The sequence below is a fragment of the Oncorhynchus masou genome, chromosome 27 (genome assembly GCF_036934945.1).
Source record: "Oncorhynchus masou masou isolate Uvic2021 chromosome 27, UVic_Omas_1.1, whole genome shotgun sequence".
NCBI classification, from domain to species: domain Eukaryota; kingdom Metazoa; phylum Chordata; class Actinopteri; order Salmoniformes; family Salmonidae; genus Oncorhynchus; species Oncorhynchus masou.
The window spans coordinates 33500208-33524320 of NC_088238.1; the positions used below are offsets into that span (position 1 = coordinate 33500208).

The 24113-nt window shown below is 41.4% G+C and overlaps 1 protein-coding gene across 2 annotated transcripts; it reads left to right on the forward strand.

Annotated features, from left to right (window-relative positions):
• The first annotated feature begins 9 nt into the window (after window positions 1-9).
• On the forward strand, window positions 10-23834 carry LOC135516052 (ATP-binding cassette sub-family D member 2-like). Of its 2 annotated transcripts, XM_064940044.1 has the most exons (10): window positions 10-945; window positions 1279-1459; window positions 3891-4012; window positions 8755-8923; window positions 15757-15851; window positions 16554-16699; window positions 17793-17938; window positions 18766-18850; window positions 19047-19172; window positions 20076-23834. In XM_064940044.1, the coding sequence occupies exons 1-10, from the start codon at window positions 10-12 to the stop codon at window positions 20287-20289; spliced, it is 2220 nt and encodes a 739-aa protein (XP_064796116.1). In that variant the 3' UTR covers window positions 20290-23834. The 2 variants fall into 2 exon arrangements, with proteins under 2 accessions (XP_064796116.1, XP_064796117.1); XM_064940045.1 differs by lacking the exons at window positions 10-945; window positions 1279-1459; window positions 3891-4012 and adding an exon at window positions 7831-8579.
• Window positions 23835-24113: the final 279 nt, after the last annotated feature.

Consider the following 24113-nt stretch of genomic DNA (forward strand, 5'->3'; position numbering starts at 1 on the left):
AGGGGAAAGATGTCCAATATACTTGATGCGGCGTCCAGAGTGAAATGGGACCGGGCGACTGCAGCGAAGCGAGCTATCTTTCTCGCGGCCGCTGCCTATGGGGTGAAAACCCTGTACCCCATCGTCTGCAGACAATTCGTGAAACGGAAAGAATGCAAGAATAGCAGGGATTCTAAAGGAGAGGAAAATGGCTCGACAGTTAAATCACAAACAGATGCACTGAGTCATAAAAAGTCACCTGGTGTAAACGCTGAATTTTTTAAGCAGATACTTGAACTCATTAAAATTCTCTTTCCAAAGCTTGTCTCCAAAGAGCTTGGATTGCTGTCTCTGCATTCGGTCGCGTTGATTTCCCGGACGTTTCTGTCTATCTATGTCGCAGGCTTGGATGGCAAGATTGTGAAAACAATCGTTGAGAAAGAACCACGAAGCTTCATCATCCAGCTGATGAAATGGCTTCTTATTGCTATCCCTGCCACATTCGTGAACAGTGTTATCCGCTACCTGGAATGCAAGCTGGCTCTCGCCTTCCGCACACGGCTAGTGGACCATGCCTACACCACCTATTTCACAGACCAGACCTACTACAAAGTTAGCAACATGGACGGGAGACTGACCAACCCGGACCAGTCTCTTACCGAGGACGTAATGATGTTTTCCCAATCCGTGGCGCATCTCTACTCGAACCTCACTAAGCCCATCTTGGATGTGATACTCACCTCCTATACCCTCATCCAGACGGCCCGGTCCAGGGGGGCTAACGCCAGCGGGCCGACCCTTCTGGCTGGGTTGGTGGTGTTTTGCACCGCCAAGGTTCTGAGGGCCTGCTCGCCGAAATTCGGAAAACTAGTAGCTGAAGAGGCCCACAGGAAAGGCCATTTGCGCTATGTGCATTCCAGGATCATTGCCAATGCAGAGGAGATCGCCTTCTACAGGGGCCACAAGGTATAGGTGGAAGGATGCATGGAGGATTTTGCATGCATAGTCACTATGTATTTATTACAATAGAAATACTCATGAGTTGGATCCAATGCACACCCATGACATCATATCCAATTCCCAAAAGTGATTTTCAAACATTTGATTGACAGCCTCCTTATATGTGCTTGTTTTAGATAAGACTGTCTCCAAGAGCAAAATAACTCAAATGCAATGTGAATGTAATGTGAAAACTATTGTAGTACATTTGTTGTAAATGTGCTATACTGTGTATGCTAGGTACTTGTGTGACTGCAATGTAAACTGCCTGTTTGTGTCTGTCTGTCCTGTGTGTGTCAGGTGGAGATGCGTCAGCTGCAGAAGTGCTACCGGGCCCTGGCGGAGCAGATGAACTTGATCCTGTCCAAGCGTCTGTGGTACATCATGATAGAGCAGTTCCTCATGAAGTACGTGTGGAGTAGCTGTGGACTGGTCATGGTGGCTGTGCCCATCATCACAGCTACTGGCTTTGCTGACAGCGGTAATAGTCATCACGACATCATCTTGTTTTCTTCTAAACCCTCTTGTTTTCGAGTAGTTAGTTGTAATGGGAATAGTTGTAATGGTTTATCTCTGTTTCTGCATGGTTTATCTCTATTTCTGTAGGTAGCCTATTCTGTCTTTCATTTGAACCGACTGACATTTGATTCTATTTAGGTAATTTTGTGCTTAATCTCACAAAGCCCCAAAAAACAGTCCCTCTTAATTTGCGTATGCCACATACAGTTGAAGTCGGAAGTTTACATACACTTAGGTTGGAGTCATTAAAACTCATTTTTGAACCACTCCACAAATTTCTTGTTAACGAACTATAGTTTTGGCAAGTCGGTTAGGACATCTACTTTGTGCATGACACAAGTCATTTTTCCAACAATTGTTTACAGACAGATTATTTAACTTATAATTCACTGTATCACAATTCCAGTGGGTCAGAAGATTAGATACACTAAGTTGACTGTGCCTTTAAACAGCTTGGAAAATTCCAGAAAATTAAGTCATGGCTTTAGAAGCTTCTGATAGGCTAATTGACATCATTTGAGTCAATTGGCCTACCTTCAAACTCAGTGTGTATCTGTGGATGTATTTCAAGTCTGCATCCTTTGGACCTTCAAACTCAGTGCCTCTTTGCTTGACATCATGGGAAAATTAATAGAAATCAGCCATGACCTCAGAAAAACAATTGTAGACCTCTACAAGTCTGGTTCATCCTTTGGAGCAATTTCCAAACGCCTGAAGGTACCATGTTCATCTGTAAAAACAATAGTACGCAAGTATAAACACCATGGGGCCATGCAGCCGTCATACCGCTCAGGAAGGAGATGCGTTCTGTCTCCTAGAGATTAAAGTACTTTGAAGGTGAATTCACCAATTTGTAAGTCGCTCTGGATGCGGAAAGTGCAAATCAATCCCAGAACAACAGCAAAGGACCGTGTGAAGATGCTGGATGAAACAGGTACAAAAGTATCTATATCCACAGTAAAACGAGTCATATATTGACATAACCTGAAAGGCCACTTATCAAGGAAGAAGCCACTGCTCTAAAACCACCATAAAAAAACAGACTACTGTTTTCAACTGCACATGGGGACAATGATCATACTTTTTGGAGAAATGTCCTCTGGTCTGATGAAACGTGAATAAAACTGTTTGGCCATAATGACCATTGTTATATTTGGTTTGTTATATTTGGATTGTTATACACCATCCCAACTGTGAAGCATGGCTGTGGCAGCATCATGTTTTGGGGGTGCTTTGCTGCAGAAGGGACTGGTGCACTTCACAAAATAGATGGCATCATGAGATAGGGAAATTATGTGGATATATTGGAGCAACATCTCAAGACATCAGTCAGGAAGTTAAAGCTTGGTCGCAAATGTGTCGTCCAAATGGACAATGACCCCACACGCATATTTCCAAAAGTTGTGGCAAAATGGCTTAAGGACAACAAAGTCAAGGTATTGGAGTGGCCATCACAAAGCCCTGACCTCAATCCTATAGAATATCTGTGGGACGTTCTGAAAAAGCGTGTATGAGCAAGGATTGCCTACAAACCTGACTCAGTTACACCAGCTCTGTCAGGAGGAATGGGCCAAAATTCACCCAACTTATTGTGGGAAGCTTGTGGAAGGCTGCCTGAACCATTTGACCCAAGTTAAACAATTTAAAGGCAATGCTACCAACTACTAATTGAGTGTATGTAAACTTCTGACCCACTGGGAATGTGATGAAAGAAATAAAAGCTGAAATAAATAATTCTCTCTACTATTATTCTGACATTTCACATTCTTAAAAATAAAGTGGTGATCCTAACTGACCTAAGACAGGGAATTTTTACTAGGATTAAATGTCAGGAATTGTGAAAAACTGAGTTTAAATGTATTTGGCTATGTAAGCTTCCGACTTCAACTGTACAGTAGTAGCTGATCAGCATGTGTTAACCCACAGGAACCAAGAACTTTGTTGTGTTGTGCTGATAAGGGTATATTCATCCTATTGTCCCTATTATCCTGTTGGCTGCTAACTAACTGAATGCTACTGTTGTCTCCACCAGTGGAGGTTGCTGAGGGGAGGACAGCTCATAGTAATGGCTGGAACGGAGCTCTAACCACTAGGCTACCCTGCTGCCCCGCAATTAAGGAGCCAACCTCATGTGTTCTCCACCCCAATCAGTGTCATGCACACTGATAATATGGCAACTGTTTGGTTTTTGGCCACAAAAAACAAGCTGTCATTACAGTTTTACTGGTCTAAGTACAGAATGGATCTGTTCCATTTCAGTCTTTAGCCCCTTTCCCTTTCCCTAGGCCCTTCCTTAGGCCATGCCCCCTAGGAGTTCACTGATCAGAAAGCCAAGGGGCTAGGGGCCCAGTATGTCATCTCATAGTGTCTCACCTTAATTTCCCCTCTCACAGAAACCGCCGACGGTCAGACTCAGGTGCTGGTGAGCGAGAGGACAGAGGCTTTCACCACCGCACGCAATCTCCTGGCCTCTGGAGCTGACGCCATCGAGAGAATCATGTCCTCCTACAAAGAGGTGACGTCTCAGTCTTCTCTGTCCTCTCTTCTCTCTCTCCCTCCTTCTCTTCTCTACTCTCTCACTCTCTCTCTCTCTCTCTCTCTCTCCTGTCTCATCTCCTCTTACATTCAAGTGGCATTATAGAGTGATAGGACAGTGTTAGAGTGAGCCACTAGACCCACTCATGACAAGAGGACTTTCAAACTGTCTGTCAAGGTTGCAGACCAACATGAAGCAGCACCAAAGAAGGGCAGTGCTCATTCATTGAATCATATGGACGTAATCCCTTATTTTAATCCCAGAATGATGATGTCTATTCATGCATATATATTTTTAGCAGTCATTTATTTATGAGTTACCAGAATTTGGCCCAAAAGGACATTTTATGTCCCCCATCACAGGGCTGATTTGAACGTTGTCTGTGTTGGTTGTCATATGCTCACTTCAATATTTGTGAATATGACAGTTATATCTACGGTATTACATGGATGTGAGAAAAGGGGCTGATGCACAAGAAAAATGTGCACTGGTTCACTCTGTGGGGGAGGGTTGACCTTTCAATAAGAGGAATTGAGTATTGTTGGTGTCAGACTGGTTTTTGTAATCGTTTGCCTTGCAAATCAGACCGCTGTCTCTGTCTTGGATCTACAGTATCACACTTCCTGCTGAAGGTTAGGCTACTTTTAGTCATATCCCATACAGTGTGGAGAACACACAGAGTATGAAAAAGGACAGAATGTGATAATTAGGCCGTTTTTGTTGGATGTCACCCAACAAGTATGTGCATGCAGGGATTGTTGCTGTGTGTTGCTGTGGCACCCTAAGAGGTAGGCAGCGCCTGCCAGAGATACATTCCTGAGGTAATATTCACTCACCTCAGCTCACCCTGCAGCTAGCCTATCGCAGTGCCTGAACAGGGCCACACACCCCAATAGGTTATGTAATAGTATGGTAGGTTATGCTGCAGGGGCACACACATTCAGACAGACACAGGTAGTACACATTACGCTACTGCTGCTGTCACAGCACACTGTCTGAACACAGCCTGAGACTGTGGCGGTCATGACATTTTGTCCGCCGGTGATCGTCAAGCAAATAGCTGCCGGTCTCACGGTAATTGACCGTTAATTCACATAAACACATTTAGCATCTTCTGGCTTCCACACACATAGCCTACTGTCACAGATCCCCTCCTCGGTACTGATGCTCCTTCTGTTCACCAGTTCCGGAGATCTACGTCACAAAGGCTTCACTGAACGGGATTTATTATCATCAACCCCGGACTGTCTTGTCTGATTACACACCCCTGGTTTCCATTTCTCCTGATTAGTATGTTATATATTGTCGGTTAATGTTCCCATGTTTGTTGGTGGTGTGAGTACCTATGCGTTGGTGCAGCTGTTATGCGGCGTGCTATATATATTGTGTATTACGGGTATCGTCCCGTGTCGGTCAACAAGGTTTACCCTCGCTCTTTTGTTTGGGTACAGCCCAGTGTTTTTGTATACGTGTTTGTTTTGGGTGTATTAAAAAACCCTATTGTGTATCCCTGCGCCTGTCTCCTTTATACCAGCATGACACATACAAGCCACTGATGCATATCTTTGGAGCGTCTGCATTTTAAAAAGTCTAAGAAATCCATGTAATATAGCCTACACCATCTACACCCATAAATCTAAAGAAAGAGAGTCATACTGTAACAACGTTCTTCTGTTGAAGGAGGAGCGGACCAAAATGCAGCGTGGTGATTACTCATGTTTAATGATGGAAAATGACTTGACATGAAAATACTGAAATGTACAAAAACAACAGACGGAAACGTGAAAAAACTATAGAGCCTATCTAGTGAAACTAAACACAGAGACAGGAACAATCAACCACGAAACACTCAAAGAATATGGCTGCCTAAATATGGTTCCCAATCAGAGACAACGATAATCACCTGACTCTGATTGAGAACCGCCTCAGGCAGCCATAGACTACGCTAGACACCCCACAAAACCCCAAGACAAAAACACACCACAATAACCCATGTCACACCCTGGCCTGACCGAATAAATGAAGAATAAACATAATATATTTCGACCAGGGCGTGACACACACTCTATTTATAAACTACTAGTAATTTATTGAGTAAACCACCAGGTGGTTCTATAGGCTATGCAATTGTGTGAGAAAACAAAGTGATGGCCACTATTAAAAAGGGGAGGATCCCATCAGCTTTCTATAGGCTGGGCCTAATATATTTATTTCTCAACTTTCCTACTATTAAGCACATTGTTTATCTTTACAACTGGAGTATAGCCGACCTGGCTGGCATGAAAATGAAGCAAGGGAAACGTGTCCTCCATTCGCAAATTAAGTGCATAGATGACTCGCTAGCTAGCTCTGCTGAACTTGTGCTGACTGTGGATAACAGTCATTCATCTCTTAGTTGTCAATCAAATGTATTTGGCATTGATAAAATGGGCGGGCATGCAGGCAAGTTCCCATTCAGTTATCAATATGTGGGTTGGGACAAGCATGCATTGGCAGGCCAGCTGCAGGAGGACGAGCAAGCTACTATTCCCCATCGTTTATCAGTGCAATTTTGATGGCCACTGAAAAAGTTTGAGAGGGTTTATATAATGTTCCCTCATTAGATTTTAGCTCCTCCCACTCTGGCGAGCATTAGTTGTTGATCTTGTTGATGTGCATAGGCATACGAGGGCTACCATTTCATGGTTGTTTGATCAATAGGATTTTAAAGTTCCCAAATGTAAGAATCCAGTGGTATTTACATACGGTATTTGCAGAAATCCATTCAGGTGCATTTAGTGGCTTTTGTCGAATGATTTCTAATGATCTAAAGATGCGCTGTTGCTACTGCCTGTAAACACACAGTCCAGTTCAAAGTGAATGATCGTCCGGCCCATGAGGCAAATGGCTTGTTTGTTTATAGGCCTACTGTAGCTCTGATTGGCTATGGCGCGCAGGTCTGCGTAGACTCCGGTCCTGGACAGGACAGATGTGTTTATTCTGTTTTAATTACTCCAGCATCTTAATTGTCCAAACGCACGGCCGCTTTCCCACTCTATATGGCTATAGAAATGTCACAAATGCCTTACTACATCATTCCCAAACATTCTATGAGTTTATAAAAACGTGAAAAATTCTCGCTTGTCAGAAAATGTTTGTTTTTTTTATTTAAAAAAATGTAATATTCTTCCTGGGAGTGTACAGATTTGAATAAGATTGAATATTGTTCAAGTGCTGTCACTTTAAGGCTTTTCCCCTATGCCACTCTGCTGGCTGGCTGGCTTTGCCTAGCTGTGAATAAACCTCCATCTGGTTTATAATTAATCCACCAGGGAAGACTACACCTAGTAGCCTTCGCTCCCAGGTGAGAGTTAACACAGCCAGCCAGCCAGCCCCAGAGGCTGCCTGCCACAACCCATGTAGCCTGTCTGGCTGGGTTCAGCTCCTCGTTACCAATCCAACAGCACCCTAACTAACCTGGAAGACATCTCCTTGAAATGTTTGAGGTTTCGCATGCAACTCATTTGAATCACGTATGTATGACTGATTTGATTTTTGTAGGCATGCAAGCACTGTAGACTGTGCATCCTCTGTAATGTCTAGGCAATCTGTTTGTGTCTCGGCAATCTGTAATGGCTAGATAATCTCAGTAATGATCATATACTGTAGGCCTATTTCTAGTCTGTTTAGGTTGTTTTCAGGGAGTTCCCTCTAGCAGTAACCTATAAGGAGATGATTCCATGACTGGAATTGTTTCTGTCTCTAGGCTACAGTTTGTCACTATCTCTCTCCATCCCCAAGTGTGAGAGATGGTTGCTCCTGTGAGAACAGGTTGCTCCTGTTGACACTACACTCTTAGAGAAAAAGGTGCTATCTAGAACACACAAAAAAACGCTTCTTCGGCTGTTCCCATGGGATAACCTTTTGAAGAACCACTGTTGGTTCCAGGTAAAACCCTTTTGGGTCACAGTCATCCAGGCTGTATCACATCTGGCCGTGATTGGGAGTCCCATAGGGCGGCGCACAATTGGCCCAGCGTCGTCTGGGTTTGGCCGGGGAAGGCCGTCATTGTAAATAAGAATTTGTTCTCAACTGACTTGCCTAGTTAAATGAAGGTGAAAAAAATATTATAAAAAAAAATAGAACCCTTTCCACAGAGGGTTGTACATGGAACCCAAAAGGGTTTTACCTGGAACTGAAAAGGGTTCTCCTATGGGGACAGCTGCAGAACCCTTCTAGAACCCTTTTTTCTAAGAGTGTTCAGCCATCCCATTATACAGGCTATGTTATCTGTAGGAAGGCCCCGGGCCATCATCAGTACTGTGTGTTCCCTAAACACAGATACAAGCAGCTATTAAAAAACAAAAACAGCCATTGTTTAGAGTCATATTAAGCTATGAGTGAAAATGAGTTGCATAAATTATACAGAGGGCTTTTGCATCATCTGATCAAATAATGTCCCTTCACCTTGTATTGTTATCCTGACCAGATTTTCAGTGCAAACTGCAATACACTGCTATACACGAAGCTCTGCTGCTGGCTGCTCCTGTAGTTCACGTGCATTAATGTAAGTGTTTTCCCAAAGACACACACACTGCTCTTCTTTGCAAGCATCTACTTTTGGGCAATGGTAGGGAACTCTGTTGGGTAAGATGACCTAACTGACCCCTTTCTGTTCAGTCTGACTCCATTGTTATTTACCTCAACAAATGTCCTCTGACCTTTCTGGTTGTCTGTAATAGGTCACAGAGCTGGCAGGCTACACAACGCGCGTCTACAACATGTTCCTGGTGTTTGGCGAGGTGCAGAGGGGCATGTACAAGCGCTCGTCCACATCTACCACGGGAACAGGAGAGAAGAAGAACGTGGCCAGGCCAGAGATGCACATCGATGGGCCTTTGGAAATCAAAGGTAGACTGTCTGAGATGTTAATCATTTAGTACACATTTGTCCAGGATACACATACACATACACATTCTGAGACACTTAAATGTCATGCTATTCCCTATTCAGTACACAACTATACCATAGTATACCACTTTACTACAGGGGTTGGTGGTAGCATTGGGGTTAGAGGCGGGCCGGTTTCCTGGTAACCGAAAGGTTGCCGGTTCGAATCCCCGAGCTGCATGCAGGGAGAGAGCCAGCAGCCGTAGGGTTACCAGCCTCAATGATAATTGTGCATCTGTAACGTCATTATCCGCGATTCATTCAGGATATTCCGTAATCACGATAGCATCCACATGAATGAAGAAGTGTTCAGAAACACAATCTATTCTTATTTACAATAAAAGTGACTCCAAACTGACACAATATTTACCATTAATTTCTATTGGGCACAAAATAATCTGAAACAACCAAAATAAACAGCAAGTGCATCCAACAAATTTGTAGTCACAAGAATGATGTAGTCGTTGCGTGGTAGTAATACTGGATCAAATACTTTAATACACATTTAGTTGATTTTGTCCCAATACATTTGGTTCCCTAAAATGTGGGGGGCGGCAATGTACAAAAGTGCTGTAATTACTAAAACGGTTCACCCGATATGGATGAAAATACCCTTAAATTAAGGCTGACAGTCACTTTAACCTCATAGTGATTATATCATTTCATATCCAAAGTGCTGGAATACAGAGCCAAAACAACAACGAAAAAGTGACTGTCTCTATACTTTTGGAGCTCACTGTATATGCACAAATGTTGAGCAAACTCATTATCCAACTTTTGACAATTCCTGACCTTTAATCCTAGTAAGAATTCCCTGTCTTAGGTCAGTTAGGATCCCCACTTTATTGTAAGAATGTGAAATGTTAGAATAATAGCAGAGAGAATTATTTATTTCAGCTTCTATTTCTTTCATCACATTCCCATGGGGTCAGAAGTTTACATACACTCAATTAGTATTTGGTAGCATTGCCTATAAATTGTTTAACTTGGGTCAAACGTTTCGGGTAGCCTTCCACAAGCTTCCCACAATAAGTTGAGTGAATTTTGTCCCATTCCTCCTGACAGAGCTGGTGTATCTGAGTCAGGTTTGTAGGCAATCCTGGCTTGTACACGCTTTTTCAGTTCTGCCCACAAAATTTCTATTGGATTGAGGTCAGGACTTTGTGATGGCCACTCCAATACCTTGACTTTGTTGTCCTTAAGCCATTTTGCCACAACTTTGGAAGTATGCTTGGGGTCATTGTCCATTTGGAAGATCCATTTGCAACCAAGCTTTAACTTCCTGACTGATAACTTGAGATGTTGCTTCAATATATCCACATCATTTCCCTATCTCATGATGCCATCTATTTTGTGAAGTGCACCAGTCCCTCCTGCAGCAAAGCACCCCCAAAACATGATGCTGCCACCCCCATGCGTCACGGTTGGGATGTTGTTCTTCAGCTTGCAAGCCACCCCCTTTTCCCATAACGATGGTCATTATGACCAAACAGTTCTATTTTTGTTTCATCAGACCAGAGGACATTTCTCCAAAAAGTATGATCTTTGTACTTTGCAGTTGCAAACCGTACTCTGGCTTTTTTATTGTGGTTTTGGAGCAGTGGCTTCTTCCTTGCTGAGCTGCCTTTCAGGTTATGTCGATAAGGACTCATTTTACTGTGGATATAGATACTTTGTACCTGTTTCCTCCAGTATCTTCACAAGGTCCTTTGCTGTTGTTCTGGGATTGATTTGCACTTTTCGCACCAAAGTTTGTTCATCTCTAGGAGGCAGAACGCGTCTCCTTCCTGAGCGGTATGGCGGCTACGTGGTCCCATGGTGTTTATACTTGCGTACTATTGTTTGTACAGATGAACGTGGTACCTTCATGCATTTGGAAATTGCTCCCAAGGATGAACCAAAACTATAGTTTGTTAACAAGAAATTTGTGGAGTGGTTGAAAAATGAGTTTTAATGACTCCAACCTAAGTGTATGTATACTTCCGACTTCGACTGTATGTATACAGTACCAGTCAAAAGTTAGGGCACACCTATTCATTCAAGGGTTTTTATTTATTTCTACTATTTTCTACATAGTAGAATAATAGTGAAGACATCAAAACTATGAAATAACACATATGGAATCATGTAGAAACCAAAAACGTGTTAAACAAATCAAAATGTATTTTATATTTGAGATTCTTTTAAGTAGCCACCCTTTGCCTTGGTGACATCTTTGCACACTCTTGGCATTCTCTCAACCAGCTTCATGCCGTGCCGATATTTTTTTATATTCAGCGTATATAAAAAATAAATCGCCATGGTAAAATGTTTACAGTGTAAAGTTAAATGACTAAAACAGAGAAAGTATGTATAAAAGATAACGGATCTATATATTAAACATTAAATATGGTCATCTTTGAGAACTGACAATCACCAAATTAAAGCTAGACCGTCAGGCAGAATCTAAAATTCCCAAAATTGCATGGCATTATTTTGTTAGAATGTTTGAGTCATTCAGATGGCATAAGAACAATGCATAAGTGTATAAAATTGCAGGAAATTTGCTTTAAAACTTAAATGTTTTCTCTCCGCCCCATGACAGAATGTGTAGAATTTTAAAACAGCTACATTTTTTCTCTGCGGCCAGGAGGAGGGCCTCTAAAATGTTCAGTCGCCTGGAGTGACAAGTTACAACATATATTTGTATCACTTTATGCATTCAGTTTTTTTTTTTTTAATTAGGTACAGTACGTTCGGAAAGTATTCAGACCCATTGACTTTTTCCCAATTTTGTTACATTACAGTCTTATTCTAAAATGTATTAAAGAAATGTTTTCCTCATCAATACCCCGTAATGACAAAGCTACAACAAGGTTTGAGAAATGTTTGCAAATGTATTAAAAATAAAAACAGGAATACCTTATTTACATAAGTATTCAGACCCTTTGCTAAGAGACTTGAAATTGAGCTCAGGTTTATCATGTTCACATTGATCATCGTTGAGATGTTCCTACAACTTGATTGGAGTTCACCTGTGGTAAATTCAGTTGATTGAATATGATTTGGAAAGGCACTCACGTGTCTATATAAGATCCCGCAGTTGACAGTACATGTCAGAGCAAAAACCAAGCCATGAGGTTGAAGGAATTGTTCGTAGAGCTCCAAGACAGGATTGTGTTGAGGCACAAATCTGGGGAAGGGTACCAAAGCATTTCAGCAGCGTTGAAGGTCCCCAGGAACACAGTGGCCTCCATCATTCTTAAACGGAAGAAGTTTGGAACCACCAAGACTCTTCCTCGAGCTGGCCGCCTGGCCAAACTGAGCATTCGGGGGAGAAGGGCCTTGGTCAGGGAGGTGAGGGTCACTAGGGTTGCACATTTTGGGGAATATTCAGAGGTGGAAACTTTCCGTGAGAATTAACGGGAATATATGGGAATTAACAGGAATATATTGGAATTTATGGAAATATATGCAAGTTAATATTAATGCATTTAAATCTAGATGTTTTTTTGCATTGGATATATTTTCCATATCATATGGAGACAGAAACATAAACCCTTTACCGTATCATAAGTAGAAGTAATTGCAAGTGATTCAATCCCTTCCAATAGAAATTTTAAAAACTATTTAGTTACGAATTGAACTTTAATTAAATGAGTTGACTCTTCACATGAGATGATTTCACTGAACAACAAAGTAAGGGAATATTGAATGATCCCCAATGACCCATCACATCTCCCAAAAACATTTGTAAAATGATAGTCTAGAAACATAAACTTTGGTTGTCTTCCTGTCAGGCTTCATTGTCTTCTCCCTGGACCTCCTCAATGTCCACCTCTTGAAAATCAGACTCTGAGGCCTCATCTTCACTGTCACTTTCCAACCTTGTTAAGGATGGCTCGTTGTCAGGTGCAAAAAGCCTAAAATTTGTCCGGGTGGCCACCAATTTTTCAACCCTTGTATTGGTCAGCCTGTTGCGTGCTTTGGTGTGTGTGTGTTCCCAAACAAGGACCAGTTGCGCTCTTAGGTGGCTGATGTTGGTGGGGTTTGGAGGATGATGGACTCAACAGGGGAAAGAGCCTCAGATCCACAAAGTCCCTTCCACCAGGTGGCTGATGAGATATGTTGGCACGACTGCCATATTGCATCTCCATCCCAAAGCTCTTGCTTGGAAGTGTACTTCGCCAGACTGCCAAGAACCTTGCCCTCATCAATTCCAAGATGGCGAGACAAGGTAGTGATGACACCATAGGTCTTGTTAATTTCTGCACCAGACAGAATGCTCTTGCCAGCATACTTGGGGTCAAACATGTACGCTGTGGCATGTATGGGCTCCAGGAAGAAGTCTACATGCTTTTTGATGTATTTTAGAACTGCAGTTTCCTCTGCATGGAGCAACAGTGAAGTGGGCAGGGCAGTATGGATTTCTTCTCTTACATCTGCAAGCAGAGTCTGAACATCAGACAGGATTGCATTGTCTTCCTCAATCCGTGCAATGGCTACTGCTATAGGTTCAAGGAGTTTCAGGCTGCTTACCACTCTCCCACAATACATCATCCAGGAGGATCCTCTTGATGGGGCTGTCCATATCGGCAGACAGTATAGTAGTGTGGGCTCAATAGCATCTCATTAGTGTGCAAGATATTGAGAATCAGCTGTACATGTGATGGAAGAGTGCACTGCACATGTGATGAAAGAATGCACTGTGCATGCAGAGGGTTGCAATTCCATTGAATTGGGGATAACCAAAATATGCCACAAGACCTAGAAATGCCTTATGTGTATCCCTCAAAAAAGGTTCACTGTTATAAGCTAACTTTTTTTGATGAATTTAATCAAAATTCCCCAAATTCCCGGGCTTTACTTCCCAAAGAATATTTCCAGAAAAATTCCGGAAATTTACTGGAAAGTTTCTGACCCTTTGCAACCCTAATGGTCTCTCTGACAGAGCTCCAGAGTTCCTCTGTCGAGATGGCAGAACCTTCCAGAAAGACAACCATCTCTGCAGCACTCCACCAATCATGCCTTTATGGTAGAGTGGCAAGATTGAAGCCACTCTTCAGTAAATGGCACATGACAGCCTGCTTGAAGTTTGCCAAACGGCACCTAAAGGACTCTCAGAACATGAGAAACAAGATTCTCTGGACTGTTGAAACCAAGATTGAACTCTTTGGCCTGAATGCTAAGCGCCACGTCTGGAGGAAACCTGGCATCATCCATGGTGGCAGCATCATGCTGTGGGGATGTCTTTCCGCGGCAGGGACTGGGAGACTAATCAGGAACGAGGAAAAGATGAATGTAGCAAAGTACAGAGAGATCCTTGATGTAAACCTGCTCCAGAGCAATCAGGACCTCGGACTGGGGTGAAGGTTCACCTTCTAACAGGACAACGACCCGAAGCACACAGCCAAGACAATGTAGGGGTGGCTTCGGAACAAGTCTCTGAATGTCCTTGATTGGCCCAGCCAGAGCCCGGACTGGAACCCGATTAAACATCTCTGGAGAGACCTGAAAATAGCTGTGTAGCGACGCTCCCCATCCAACCTGACAGAGGATCTGCAGAGAAGAATTGGAAAAACCTCCCCAAATACAGGTGTGCCACACTTGTAGCGTCATACCCAAGAAGACTTGAGGCTGTATTCGCCAAAGGTGCTTCAACAAAGTACTGAATCGACTATAAATGCAGATGGGCCATCCCAAGCTTCAGCCTATTCATTTCAGGCTACGGGTTATAATGTTTTTAAAGGGAAAATTATATTTCAGATGGTGTCAACATAATCATGTATTCTTTCATTTCGGAGTAGAATGTTCTTTTCAAAAGTCACCAGAAGTGACCTTGTCACAGACGTCCCCCCCCCCCCCACGCTAACTTTGCCACTGCTGCTGAAAAGAATCCTCAAAGGAAACACTGACTTTTGACCAGAGACCTATGGGCCTTTGTCAAAAGTAGAGCACTATAAAGGGAGTAGGGTGCAATTTGGGACACAGTGTAAGCTGTGCAGTGTATGCTGTGCAGTGTATCTTTATTGCTGTTTTTTCCGAACATCTTGTTCAAATTACTCAGCTGTAATCATGATATGTTTTGCTTTATTTTCACATACACCTGATATGTACATCGACAGATTTTTTTTACCATGTCAGCCCTGTATTCGAACTAACCACGTTTCGGTCCGTCTCCCAACGCTCTAACCGATAGGCTAATACTAATGGTGAATGTGTGCATCTGGACATACTCGTCACTAACACAGCTAGTTAGTCAGTTGGCCTCATCCTCAGTATCTACAGCTGCACTTTTTTTACACTTTCTCACACTTTTTAGATGCTGCCTCACATTTTTCTGGCAGGCACATGTACTCTTGTTGACTGAACTGATCATATGAATTATTGATCGACACTGTTACGGGCTTCTTCCTGGGAAGGAGAGGTGGACCAAAACGCAGCGTGGTTATTTATAAACATCTTTAATAAAGATGATAACTTGAACAATGTATAATACAAAATAAGAAAACCGAAACAGCCCTATCTGGTGCAACAAACACAAAGACAGGAACAATCACCCACAAAACCCAACACCAAACAGGCTACCGAAATATGGTTCCCAATCAGAGACAATGACTAACACCTGACTCTGATTGAGAACCAAATCAGGCCAAACACAGAAACAGACAAACTAGACACACAACATAGAATGCCCACTCAGATCACACCCTGACCAACCAAAACATAGAAACATACAAAGCAAACTATGGTCAGGGTGTGACAGACACACAATGACTGATTTCTCCTTTGTTTTTTGTGTCGGTCTTCTGCAGGAAGAGTCATCGATGTGGACAATGGCATCGTGTGTGAGAGTGTCCCTATCATCACTCCCAATGGAGACATAGTGGTCTCCAGTCTCAACTTCAAGGTGAGAAATATCACAGCAAAATCCTGGGCGATGTTCAGTGGTGATAAAACGTTTTCAAATGAAGTAAAAAACTTCAGGTTAAGTCATATCTGAACTTATCCAATAAGAAAACAGATTTTTGTTTTCCATTTCCAGAGTGTTGTGAAAGTGTCCTACTGAAGATCCTGCTCAGCATCCTACTAAATGTTGATGTGTGACACAAATATAGTGATGTGTCACTATATTTGCCTAACCCTCTAGCCATCTTCCCCCAGGGTAGGGTTGTACATGCTTTGTTCTTTGTTGTGTTACCGGGAAGTTAGCTCACTTTAAATCACACACGTACACACACACACACACACACACACACTAAATTGCACGGTATAAAATAAGGACAGTATGGCTTCCTAATACTCAACATAAACCATGTCAAAAAAAATATGTAGGGACTACATAGAATCAAGTGATTCAGACTAGTCTGGCTTTTCCAAACTCTTGTCATGGGTTGTTCGACACATTAGCTGTGATGAGACTATTCAGTACTCCAAGGCTATAACGTGTGTGTGCGTGTGTGTGTGTGTGTGTGTGTGTGTGTGTGTGTGTGTGTGTGTGTGTGTGTGTGTGTGTGTGTGTGTGTGTGTGTGTGTGTGTGTGTGTGTGTGTGTGTGTGTGTGTGTGTGTGTGTGTGTGTGTGTGTGTGTGTGTGAATGCTGTTTCTTGCAGGTGGAGGAAGGTATGCACCTGTTGATCACAGGTCCTAACGGCTGTGGGAAGAGTTCTCTGTTCAGGATCCTCAGTGGGCTGTGGCCTGTCTATGGGGGGCTGCTGCACAAACCCTCCCCACAACACATGTTCTACATACCACAAAGGTCAGTGGCTGACTCTGACTCTGTACTGACTCTGACACACATGTACCCATGTATAGATGTAGGATCTTCATTTGATCACTCTTTTGTTGCTGAGAATTTTCCTGCACGGCAGGAAAAGCAAGCTTGTAGGGAATTCAACTCCTACAAAAAATGTCCATTAATTATAATCCACATAATAATTCACATTTCCTGTTGCTGCAGGATTATTTTCCTGCCGAAGCAAAATGGCTCAAATTAAGATCCTACATTTGTACATGTAAGGTTGCATAGAGGCACACACACAGGCATGCACGGGTGAATATTCTGTATGAATGCACACACACACTCTATACACACAGTGAAAGGTATTGAAAATCAGCAGTAGGGATCCTTACCCTCTAGACTCAGTAACTGAATCTCCATGGAGAGTGAGTGAGAGAGAGAAACCAGACCTTAGAGTAGTGAAATATTTACCAGATCTCCCAGGTGTTTGACGGCTTTTCAATAATCCTGAAACGTGACACACACACACTCACAGATTTGTATTGCTATCCTTGTGGCGGCCAAATAATTGATTCCCATCCAAATTCCTATTTCACTTACCCCTAAACCTAAATCAAACCCTAACCTTAACCTCACCATAACCCTAAACTTACCCTAAGCCTAACCTTAACCCCTAACCCTAAAACTATTCTAAACCCTAACTCCTAACCGTTAACTCCTAACCCTATCCCCAACCTTAATTCTAACCCTAATTGTAACCCTAAACCTAACCCCTAAGCCTAAAATAGCAATTTTCCTTGTGTGGACCGGCAAATGTCCTTGTTTTTACTATCCTTGTGAGGACCTCTGGTACCCACAAGGATAGAAAAATAAAAACACACACACACACACAGTTAAATGTATTCAAAATAAGCAATAGCTAACCTTACCCTCTAGACTCTCCATGGAGAGTGAGAGAGAGAAACCAGACCTTAGAGTCGTAAAACATTTACCAGATCTTCCAGGTGTTTAGACGGCTTTACTGGAATGGTGAAACATGACACACACACACACAAACGTTTTTACCTAAATGTGTTTGACTATCTTCCCCCCTCCCTCTCTCTCTCCCCAGGCCGTACATGTCCATTGGAACCCTGAGAGACCAGGTGATCTACCCAGACTCTCTAAAGGACATGCATGACAGAGGCTACAGAGACAAGGACCTAGAGGTCATACTGGACATCGTTAACCTCAACCAGATAGTGACCCGCGAGGGCGGTAAGAACCCGGGGAGGGGCAGTGAAGGAAATACGATCTGAGTCAGCCTGGAAGAAAAAAGGTTGCGTGGGTCTGAAGGTGTAGTAACAGGTTCACTTTGAAAAGAGGTAGCTGAAGCCTGACAAAACTCCCAGTAACCTATTTTTAAGCCATTTACCCTTGAGATGAATGATATGGTTTCCATGGGGATTCCCTAACAACAACAGACATGTACTGAATGGGGCCGTCTTAGTTCAGCTAACACATCCTTCCTCAAAACGTTTTTGTATCTCTTATCATACTATGCGCTGTCTGTAGTGCATTTGACCACTCAATAAGTTATTTCTGTATTTTTCTAGTGGCATCAGTCTATCCCTCTCTATATCATTGGTTTTATTAAGGACATGTAGAGTGTAGTTTAATTGGAGACCAGTGGTCCTGTTATTCTCCAACAATCAGCTCTATCTTTAATTATTTGTTACTTTTATTTCTTATTCTGATTTTTTGTTGTTGGTGTTTTTGTAATAAATAAAAAATTACTGCATTGTTGGTTAGGGCTTGTAAGTAAGCATTTCAGTGTAAGGTCTACCTACACCTGTTATATTCGGCGCATGTGACAAATACAATTTGATTTGATTGTGAGCGTGTTTGCGTATTTCTCCTATTGAATATTCTTGAACTTTGAACTTTCACCACAGTTGGTACCACGGTTACACACAATTTAAACCCTTTGCATTGTTCTTTGTGTAGTGTTTAACCTACTTATTCCAATGGAGAATAAACTGTAGTCAATGACAGTACTTCCAATATTAGCTAACTGTGATGTGTGTCTGTTTGTCTGTGTGTAGGTTGGGATGCAGAGATGGACTGGAAGGATGTGTTGTCTGGGGGAGAGAAACAGAGGATGGGCATGGCTCGCATGTTCTACAACAGGTGAGACTTGGCCTGCCATCTTAGGCCTTCTTATACCCTGTTGGAAAAACATAATAGTAGATATTTAGAGGTGCTGTTGATGGAATAGCCCATATTCCTCTCTTGTTTGATAGCTGATTGATTGGTGGCTAGTTGATTTAATTCATTGTTCATTAGAGAGTTAAAAATGACTAAATTCCATTTTCTTGTGTGTCAGGCCAAAGTATGCCCTGTTGGATGAGTGCACCAGTGCTGTCAGCATTGACGTGGAGGGAAAAATATTCCAGGCTGCAAAGGATGCTGGGATATCATTACTGTCAATCACCCACAGGCCTTCCCTCTGGTAAGAGATATATATCATATCTGGACCAGTCTGTCCAGCCCAATTCTGATATTTTCTCCACTAATTGGTATTTTGACCAATCACATCAGATCTTTTCACATCAGATATTTTTCAGAGCTGATCCGATTGGTCAAAAGACCAATTTGTGAAAAAATATCAGAATTGGGCTGCCTGTGTAAATACAGTCATAGTGTCTCTTCCGACAGCCGATGTGTCTCCCCGATACTTAGGCAGAGCACCATGAGTATGGCAAGCAAGACGAGTCAGATAGTTTCTTCAATGTGTAATATTTTATGCCACTTTTGGTCTTGAAGCACACAGATTCTGTACTGAACACTGTAGAACAGTTTTAAAGGAAAACTGTATAGAAACCTGTCGAAAAAATAAAAAAGGAAATATTTAAAAAAACAACGCAAAACAACTAATACGCTACAAGCAAATGCACCACTAGTTGTCACGTCAGCAGCGCTCTGCTCTGTATTTTCTCTGAGTTAGCCTCAGGCATTAAACATGATTGCATCGCAAACACAAACAGTGCTACCACAATATTGTGCAAGTCTGTTCCTCTCAGGAGATTGCTGCTGCTATTTAGTTGCTTGTTTAACCTTAGCAGTCACTTAATAACCCTATGACATTTTACACAACATGACACTACAAGGCTGGGCACAGCACAAAATAATCACAACATAACTGCAACCACAATAGAACAGAAGACATGCAGCATCATTAACACTGCAATAATGTTTCATAACACAACCATAAGGCCAACGACAATTGTATACTCTTTGGAAATAATGTTGTGCTTGGACTGGATAATGAATGAATTAAAAAGAGAAACATAGCGCAACCATGAAATAATCCCATCCTTAACCCATATTCTTGCTCCACTTTTCATACCTACAGGAAGTACCACACCCACCTGTTACAGTTTGATGGTGAGGGAGGATGGAGGTTCGAGCAGCTGGACACCGCTACTCGTCTCTCCCTGACCGAGGAGAAACAGCGCCTCGAATCCTCACTTGCAGGAATACCCAAGATGCAACACAGACTCAACGAACTCTGTAAGATCCTGGGAGAAGACTCAGTCCTCAAAACAGCCGACGCAGCAAAGGACTGAAAGAAGAGGAATGAAAGAAAGAGCGAGATGGATGTTCAGGAAAGTCAAAGTATTCTTTTTCTTTGTTTCAACGCACACCGACCGCATATTCCCATACGTTTCCAGTGTTGGGGTTGAATTTGAAGAATTCCTCAACAATGTTGTTTTATAGATGTTTTCATCGCTGGAATGGTTGAGACTTAAAATCTCTGACAAGCTGAGACTCACATTTTATTTGGTTGAACAATGAAGTAAAAATATTGTTCATTTTTAGCACTTTACTCAAGTTGAGGAAATGTAAATTGTTATTGCCGTAGTAGTTATCAAGTGAAGTAGTAGGCTTATGTTTTTTTTGTGAGACGGTATTTTCCTTATTTTATTGTGTAGATTTGTTTGTGTTAATAAAAAACTACTATGTACAGGAAAAGGCTCAAAGCTTTCCATAAAAAAATGCGTAGTTTTATGAGACAAGTTTAAAAGATTGACGTTTCGGCATTTAATCGCCTCCTACGTCAGTCTTTAAACTGGTCTAATAAAACGTTGTTTTAATTATGGCGAGCGAGCGTTGCGCCTTTACCTGTCCAATGATGTCTACAAATGTTTTTATTTAACCTTGACTCACTTTGGTTGAGCACCCTCTACATCTTTATATAAAAAAATACTAGAAAGGTAATTGGATGATATCAAACAATGATCATCCAAGTTTTTACAATCATATGAAGTTATTCATTAAGGTTAGGCTAATAAGCATACAGTTTTAAAGGTAGCCCAGCGGGTCAAATTTAAAGTACAATAAATGAGTGTCCCTTTCTGTTATCTCAGCCACTGGCTCTGGGTTATGTCATAAGGACATCTTCCTTATTACATTACCGAATGTGTTTTTCACAGATTTTCTCCTCAGAACTGCAGTATAGTAATATATTCAAAATACCTCAGTAGCTTTCAAGTTATCTGGCTCTGCATTTTAAATAACACCCTTCCCTAGACCTATATAGTGCACTATTTTGACCGCAGGCCTGATTTGCCTTTGTTAGTGGCTAAGAGATGGTTATCTTAGGAGCTATTATTGGACATTAGTGCATAAGTGACAGCTGTTGGTCTGTTGCAATAGGCTTCTGGTTAACTGAACAAATACAATGGATTTTAAGGTATCCTGTCTTGTCTCCAGCAGAGCACAGCAGGAATTGGACTGGGCTCGCTCACACAAACGCACGCACAAAAACGCTAACACACACACACACATCACCTGGCAAAGCCCTCCTCACTGTCACTAGGATCATATCTGTGGAACAGGATGTTTTGTGTCGTCTCGTTCTGCAATCTTCACCCCTATAAGAAATATGTTACATCTTCAGCAAGAGGTTTACATTGTGTTCTGCGATAACCGCTGTTGTTTTCCGTTGTGGTTCAGTTACAGTTTACTTGGTTGCAGAGTACAATTAACTGTTACCTTGTTATATCCACCCACACTAAAATCAATCTAGTTCAGCAATTCATATTTGTTATCAGCGACTTATCTCAGACTATATACTGTGAACTTTGTTGTTTCTATGTTTCTATTTTATGTCATAAAATGTACTTTTAATGTATGCATTTTAGAGTTTGATAATGCTGCCTCTGTTCAAATCTGTGTATGTACAGTAAATCTTCTGCTGAACAAAGCTGTCAGCTCTGCTGAGGTTACTATATGTCAAATCCAAGACCAGTCCTTCTAGTACTGTAGCCTTATAGCCTGGCTGTGTTTGTGTATCACCTATACCAGGGTTCTCCAACTGGCGGTCAGTGGACCGAATTTGGCCCGCAGGTGATTTTATTTGGCCCCCCCAAGAGCACAAAAAAAGGGTATTTTTATTTTTTATTGTTTGACATAAATGACTAAAAACACCAGCAAATCAGCTGCTAGTGATTTACATTTTGGAAATGTCAAAGTATTCCCAAGCATAATAGAGAGATGTATGTGATCGAATACAGATGTAAGCAAGGTTTGAAATTATTACGTTAAAGTCAAATATTATATATGTTTGGGCTTCTTGCCGTCAATTTGCAGACTTAAAATTATTTGTAATTATTTTCGGCCTCCCTGACCAGCCATTCAAGAAAAAAATCAGTGGCTGAATCGAGTTGATGATTCCTGCTCTATACTGTATTTTCAATCAGTAATACCTACAAACACTGAGTATACTGATTGGGTGGCACATAGTAGTGCTTGGTTATTTGATTGGCTTATACCCTGACTGTAAGAACTGTGACATCAGTGTCACAGAATGAAATCAGTAACTGCAATGGCAGAATATTTACACTTGTTGTACACATACAAGTGTAGAACAAGTGCAACTACTATATTTTTACCACTACATCTCAGACTAAACTGACTTAAAGTGAAGTGACATGGAAAAGAATGTATGTAAGTTATAAATATGTAAACTATATATTGTAATGTTAATATGGTACTTATATTTGCCTTTGCATGGAATGGGTGAGTGTGAGTGATGCCTCAATCACATTATATTTGAACTGTCTCTTTCAATCATTGCCTAACAGAGAGCATTGTGGGAGGATAGATAAAATAAATTGCACCATGTATAGTTAGTTGTTCATGGAAGTAAAGTATTGGACTTTTGTAATATACTTGGGTATAACTACTGTTATAAATATGTTATAAGCCTGAAAATAACCAACATATTCAGGCTTCTCCTCATTCTTTGGGATTCTAACTAAATACTTTGTGTCTTGAAATGGACACCTGACATTGTGAAACCTGATTTGACTGTACTGTAAAAAAAAATTAAAAAAATCTGTGTTGCTCAGCCCTGTTGATAGGAAGTATCTATAGTATACTACTGGATGAAACAGTGTCTTAAAGTGACTGAGAATAGTATGGAATGAGTAGAATCAAGAGGTGATGCTTGAAACTATACATGAAAACATGTATACGTGACCGTGAGTTAGCTATCTAACCAATACTATGGATCAAACTCAAACAAAATCAAATATACTTTGATATTCTATAAAATTGCAACTGTTAAGTTATGGCTACTCTAGTATGTTCCCACAACACTTTTACTTACTAACAATTCATGGATACAATTCTTTTGTCAATTTTTTTAATAAGTGGAACATCCGAATGTATTGTATTTGACATGTATCATAGCATTTTACTTTGTCATAGGCAATTCATTCAATTTTGGCAACGGTGACAATTTAAGTTTGATTTGCAAAATGGTTGTTAATTTAATGGTACCTCTTGTAACTAATGCATGTGTTGTGTCATTATTTTCTTAAACTAATTTATGTTATGTGAATGGGGTCTGTATTGTGCTATAGGCCGAGTGATGCTGTTTCAGTCAAGAAAGACATGGGACTGACAGACAATAAGAGGCATTGTCTCCCCTCTTTTCTAGTCTCCTTTTGAATTTTTTTATGGTGAGAAAGTAGACTAAATGTTTTAATTAAGCCCACCTGTTCTGGCACTGTTGTTCATTCTGCATGAGGATGTGCACTGAGTGTTCATTTACGTCAATGTGAAAATGTATTTTCCTGTAAATAAAATAAGACAACCACTAAGACTGCAAAACTCAAATAATTGACTCATTCATTGGTGTGTTGTGTTGTTATTAGTCAGCATTTTGTGGTTGGTTGCTTATTCCAGCCTCAGAGTACATTCAGTGCATTCAATGTAACGTGTATCTGATGCCATCTAGTGTATAAAGACGGAAATTATTTGGATCATACTGCACTTTTATAATCTTAACCAATGACCACACGATGCTGCCATGCTCCATCCATACACCCGTACATCAGTAATGTCATTGCAACACTAACTATTAGGCCTACACCATTTGCTA